The 6,388-nt window shown below is 39.0% G+C and overlaps 1 protein-coding gene across 1 annotated transcript; it reads right to left on the bottom strand.

Moving 5' to 3' along the window:
* Positions 1–2,035: 2,035 nt before the first annotated feature.
* LOC142217028 (anterior gradient protein 1-like) lies at positions 2,036–5,580 on the bottom strand. The gene is made up of 7 exons (XM_075285186.1): positions 5,409–5,580; positions 5,202–5,265; positions 5,015–5,067; positions 4,838–4,914; positions 3,606–3,669; positions 3,362–3,445; positions 2,036–2,826 (listed from the first exon to the last, which is right to left on the bottom strand). The coding sequence occupies exons 1-7, from the start codon at positions 5,575–5,577 to the stop codon at positions 2,777–2,779; spliced, it is 561 nt and encodes a 186-aa protein (XP_075141287.1). The 5' UTR covers positions 5,578–5,580; the 3' UTR covers positions 2,036–2,776.
* Positions 5,581–6,388: the final 808 nt, after the last annotated feature.

Here is a 6,388-nt window from a genome sequence, read left to right as displayed (position 1 = left end):
ACATGCATTGGTTATCCGGCCATTAAAGCCTCCCACTATAACCTAGTATTGGGCTGTTAATTCTTCACACAGTGGTAAGTCAGCGGAGCTTCTAAAATAATGGCAAAGGCGCATCTTTTGGTTCTTATCAAAATTGTATCAATATTTATGGTGCGAAAACCCCTGAGGAACACGGAAAAGCATAAAATGATGGAGCATTAGGTCATTTCTATACCAATTCCAGAGCTAAAAGTGTGTCGTATTCTGCAACATAAAGAAACCCTATTTATATTATTGATATTAGAAATGCTAGAGCAATAACTGTGGTCATTTTTTTTTTTTTTAAGATAAAAGCAAAACTAAATGTAAGTGCTGCTTGCAGGTGGAAAATCTCCTGTCAACAGGACATGGATGAGGAGCAGTGTATTGTATGGCGGGGAGGCAACCAATCATTTCTGTTAAGAGTATGGAAAATAAATATTTCCTCTGATAAATCTCATGTCTATGTCATTTTGCTTTTGCAAAGGTTAAAGGAGTTTCTAAGTTTACCTGAAGCATTGCTTACCCAACAGACTACTAACAATGAATTGCTAGAAGGAACTTGGTATAAGGAAAATGTTTGTTTTTGTACCGGGAACTTAGAAGCTTATTGGATATGGTTTATATATTGAACACAGTAACACACTTGGCACAAAGCTCCCACTAGTTACAGCTGCAGATACTCCGCATTGTCATCTTTCATATCCACGCATATAGAGGGCACACAGAGGACTAAGATATCCATTTTGTTTTGAAAATCTATTTGACTACTGTATCTCAGAACTGTAGTATAATGGAAAGTTTCTGTCTAGGCGCTACTATCCATATCTGATGGTCCTGCCCACCACTTTTGAAAGGCACAATGGATTTCGGGACAGTCATTCACGTTGTCGGCCCCCAGCTTTCTTCTTAATCTTAAACCCGCAGGCCTCACATATGCTCAGTTCAAATGACTTCAGTACATTTTGATGGCTGCCTGGATTCACGTCGTTGACCGATTTAGTTTGGCGAATTGACACGGTCATGCTCCATGAAAAAAAAAAAATCAATGCCACCATCGCTGACACCTATCAGATCTTTTACAAGGTCTGGACGCCCTGGTTCAATTGGCCACATATCTCAGGTCTGCCATACTGTCTTCAGCTATGATTGGGTGATAAGATCGAATGTGCTTCCTATTCCCCTTTACTCAGATAGGGTCTCTTTCTGGCTCATATTTTGTCTCCCTCTACCCACTCATACCCCTTATGTTTGATTTTGGTTTTTGTGCCTTTTTATCCCCTGCCAGATATATAGAGAATATATATATATATATATAGAGAGAGAATATATATATATATATATATATATATATACACACACTTTACCTATATAGTAGTTTTTCTGTATTCTAATTATATCATGGATTTTGTGCCATTTTTATTATTGTTGCCTTGATATTTTCAGTAATTTTCTGTTCCTGCTATATGTTAATAAATTCTTTTGACACTAGAACATAATCTGTCTGGGTCCAACACCTGGGCCTTGCAGAGATCAGCTGGACAGGTCAACAGAATGAAAATTTTATTTTGGGCAGGATAATTCAGACTGAAGCCCCACATTACAGAAACGCAGCTTTTTTGTTGGAGATTTTGCCGGTTTTGGGGGTTTTTTAACTTTTGAAATAAATCTGCCATGTGTAACTATATCCTAAGGGCCCATTCAGGTGGATGTGTTCGGTCATCTAGGTCACACGGATCCACATGATGGATTGACCACAGCTTGGCTGAACTGAACTCACTGCATAATAGTGATCTGTGATCTACTGTTATTATTTCCATACTGATCTATGATGTAGTGAACTCAGTTTGGTTGTCAAGCAGTTGACATAGCCATGTTTCGTACTGTCTGAATTAGCTTATAGTTTGCCACTAAAGTGTTGCAGTTGCCTATATGTCCCCCCAATATGTCCTATATGCACTGAAAATGCAAGGAGTTGACCGTATCGAAGATATAAGTTGAAAAAGTTTGAGACAAAACATGTTTATTTGTTACAAATATATAGTAAATAGTTTGTATAAAATGTCTATAGTTACATGAGTGACCTGTTGCCCAGATAGTATATGGGTAAGAGAAGTAAATGAGAATTTCCAGTTGCCCACAGTTGTGTATTGGCATACCATCTAAATAGATGCAGCAATGCTTTGTGGGAAATTTAAGGAACGCATTATAGAAATGTTAAAAGATGAGTGCAAAGACCACTGTCAGCAATATTATCAGCAACGTCAAAGTAAAATATTAGGAGAACCCGCCATAACATTTCATACTTCTGCTGTTACTAGCTCAGTGCTGTGTATTCATTCAATGTATCTATCATCTGCTAAGAAGACTAATATTGACCAAAGGCTGTTTCTTATGTTTGCACAACGCTATGTCGGTCACCGAATAGTATAGATATTTAGCTGAACACATGCATAAGTCAAAGCACGTAATTTAACCAAAGTTCATACATAACAAATAGGGAATCAAGATGTCTGGGCCATAAGAGAACAAGTACATGATACAAGCTGAAGTCTATACAAGAGGTAGGAAACTGTAACAGTAGGGAAGACTTTGCATTCTAGAGGGAGGAAGTTAACGGAGTTTTTGACACACTGGATCGGTAGTAATAAGGATTTTTTTTTTTTGTCTATGGGGCTACTATAGTCTCTTGTCTTGGTGGCGTTCAATGCATCATGGTCACCGTCAACGCACTGGAGAAACGTCTCAGATCAGATGCTCACAGTTCGGTGTGTAGCAGAATTTTAGCTTTCTTCATGTTTGTGATCACTGTGGATTAGAGAAGTATACAGACAGTTACTACAATGTAACCCTACAAAAACTGCACAACTGCAAGTGAAACACAACCAAAGACATGGTTGGAGTGACAGGCTACAGCGATGGAGGTTCATTGACTAATATTAGAAGCTGCATTTCTGTCTCCAGCCTTAATAAACAGGCAAAGAAATATAAGGTGTATATGTCCTATTATCACAAGCCTAAATGGAGAGTGGCAATCCCATAAATACAACGGTTTCTTACTGTGGTGGAATTGGTTGGTCCATGTATAGTATAGACGACCATTGTCCTAAATAGTCACATCTAGCTGTCTGCAGCTTTTTCCAGCAAAATCAGCCATTTGCTAGGTCTTCAAAACTAGACCCTCTGAACACTGCCACTCCCATATTAAAAGGGTTGTGATTTGCATTGAGTTTCACAGTCTTAGTGGTTAAAATGAGAATTTCCGTTCTTGAATGATTTTCATTTTTGTGTCCCCATTGAATGTCTATGGAGATACAGCATGTGTATTTTGGATTATACTTACATTCTGGAATATCACCAGCTTCATAGGCATACAGTCTGTTTGAGTACCGCCCTGCAAGATCTGTCCTGACAGTCATTGATGGATCTGTGGTATAGAACGTAGAATAGTAAAGACCCTGAATGGCTTATAGTCTTCTACATTAAACTAGTACATCTCCATTTCATAGATACAATAGAATAAAAAGTCAAGTAGAGACAAAAAGCAGAGTATGTAATAGCAATATTTCAATCGATGAAATCCTTACCCACAAACATGACTCTGGGTACATAGAATCCATCTGGAGACTGGTTCTCATCAGCTACAGGGTGCTGTAAAGAAAGACGTCTCCTTAAGTAATGTGTGGTGAACAGTATACATCTGTTCCATACTGTTGAAGTTCCCAATTTTATTTTTAGGTTCACTTTCAAAATGTTTCATTTTTGTGCATTTTCTTTCTACAATCCCCCCCCCCCCCCCCAATTTACGCAGAATAACCTTGTTGCTGCCAAAAACATACGTAATAGGTCATGGCTTTAAATGCACGGTGCAGTATTAGGGCTTAGATTTTAGTATTATATTAAATCCAGGAATCTTATACCAATATTCTAGGGTTAATACTCAGGACGGTGCATTGGAAGTCAGGGTGCAGCATGACAAGATTTGTATTCTGGATTTATTTATTTTTTTTGCTGCAAATGTACATTTTCCCGATCGGTATGTCTTTGGAGTGTGGGAGGAAATCCACATAAACACAGGAAGAACATACAAACTCTTTGCAAATGTTGTCCTTGGTAGGATTTGAACCCAGGGCTCCAGTGTTGCAGTGCTAATCACTGAGCCGCTATGCTGCCCCAATTTATACTCTGGTTTTGTGTGTCCTTTAGGCAGGGATGGAATGGGGGTAAGCTGAAAGTGCACTCAGGAGGAAAGATTATTGTTACTGTCTTATGGCTAAAGACAGCCATACATATGACATAGTTGTCTGTTGAATGCCATGTAACTCACCTAAACATGTGCATGCTCGGCTGAGCTGTAGATGTGTACATGAATGTGGGCAAGGAGAAATGATCTGCCATGGTAGTGGCTCATGAAATCCAACTGCCCAATCATTATGTCCCCCAATATCTGCCAGCATGGAAAGTTGGGAGGCCCCATATACATTAGATCAGGGGTAGGGAACCTTCGGCTCTCCAGCTGCTATGAAACTACAACTCGTAACATGCTCCATTCACTTCTATGGGAGTTCCAAGAACAGCAGAGCAAGTATGCATTCTGGGAGTTGTAGTTTTGCAACAGCTGGAGAGCCAAGGTTCCCTACCCCTGCATTAGATGGTCAGCCAAACCCATAGAAATAAGCAGGTTCAGTCGCCATACCTAATGTTTGTCGGCTACTTAACGCAAAGTTTACCAAGGAGTAGTTCTTCCATACCTCTTTGCACCTTTCATGTACCAAAGCTACATAAGACTGTTCAAGTGACATTATAACCTTAGACTTACCACAACGTTCAACATGATAAAATCTTCCCGAGCCAATTTCTGAGCCATATTATCAGCAGCAAACGCTTTTTTCAGTTCTGCATGAGACAGAAAAATTGTCAAGGTCTTGCTGAAAACTTATCTAGGATTTTTTTTTTTTTTTTTACTACACAAGGTCTATCCTGGATTCTGGTTTACCTTGGCTGAAGGGACAGTCTTCCAAGTGATGAATCACCATAAGTGGTTTCCTTCTGTAAAGGGAATTTGATAAGTGAATTAAAAGTGAACGCACACACGTGCATGGTATAATATGTGCATGGACTACCTAAGATAAGAATGGCCCTAATATTTAATTTACATTTAATCTCACAAGGCCTATACTTACGCTTCCCTACTTCTGGCCAAAGCCTCTTCATAGGTCTGCACCCACTCAATGCTGTCACCCCAGCCTGCAAAAAACAGAGACAATGCCATTACACTAACCATAATGTCCTCAGGTCTCAGTTTCTTAGGTGTTGTCATTTATAATGACTCTATTGAATCTATGACACATATGGGAGTAACCTCCCCTCTAGAACACAATGGCACTTGCCTCTTGCAAGGGTTTTGGGTTGAGTCACAGACCCTTCAGTAGGTTCAGAATCAGGTTTGGCATTGCTGCTGGCATCAGGTGCTGGCTGCTTCTTCGGCTTCCTTGTGGCTGCTTCTCCCAGAGCGGAGCAAAGGAGAAGGAGGCAGCAAACAAACAGGTTGGGCTGCATGGTATCTGTAAGATAAGATATATTATTACGTGCACAGAAATTATATGAGTGCATATACCTTTACCAAGCAAATAATATAGTCTGTGACATGTACAGATGTGCAAACAATGCACTGTCTAATGGAATAGTCAATAGAAAAAAAAAGTTAAGCAAATGCATATCTTATCATTTTTCTATTACTATTGTATTTCCTTGTGCAGTATAAGTAGGCACAACTAACATGGACTCTAGATCACATTACATACGTGTAGCTGTCAAGTCTCAAGATTGATGTCTGTATACAAGTGTATGCTTAAGGGAATTTAGATAATGACCCCTATCATGGGCAGGAATGTGAGAGATTCCATTCTTTGTACAACACTGCAGAACCTGTTGGCACCATCCAAATAGGCATATTCTTTTTTAGAAAATACAGCCTCCTAGTTTTTCTTTGTTATCTTGTCTACACTTTGGATGTCTAAATTTTCTATACAATGGTGGACTCTTTATAAAATGTATCAATACAAATGTGGATAAGATGTCATATTGAATTACATTGGCTTTAGATGTAACTTTATAAGCAGCAGAAGAAAAAGGGATGTGATATTGTATTACAGTACTGGCACATCAACTTCTCAGTAGGATTAAAGCTGTGTTCACATTTGCTATCATGGAAACTGCAATGCATAGCTGTATACATGACACAACAGATCCCAGCAGTATCTGATAAATAACACTCATTTACAATGGGGTCTGTCCTTTTGATGCAACGCTGTTTTTCCCATTATATAATGGGATCTGTGACACAGACTCAGATTTATGAATAGTTCTT

Source organism: Leptodactylus fuscus, chromosome 8 (genome assembly GCF_031893055.1).
Source record: "Leptodactylus fuscus isolate aLepFus1 chromosome 8, aLepFus1.hap2, whole genome shotgun sequence".
NCBI lineage: Eukaryota > Metazoa > Chordata > Amphibia > Anura > Leptodactylidae > Leptodactylus > Leptodactylus fuscus.
This window is presented reverse-complemented; position numbering and strand designations above follow the sequence as displayed.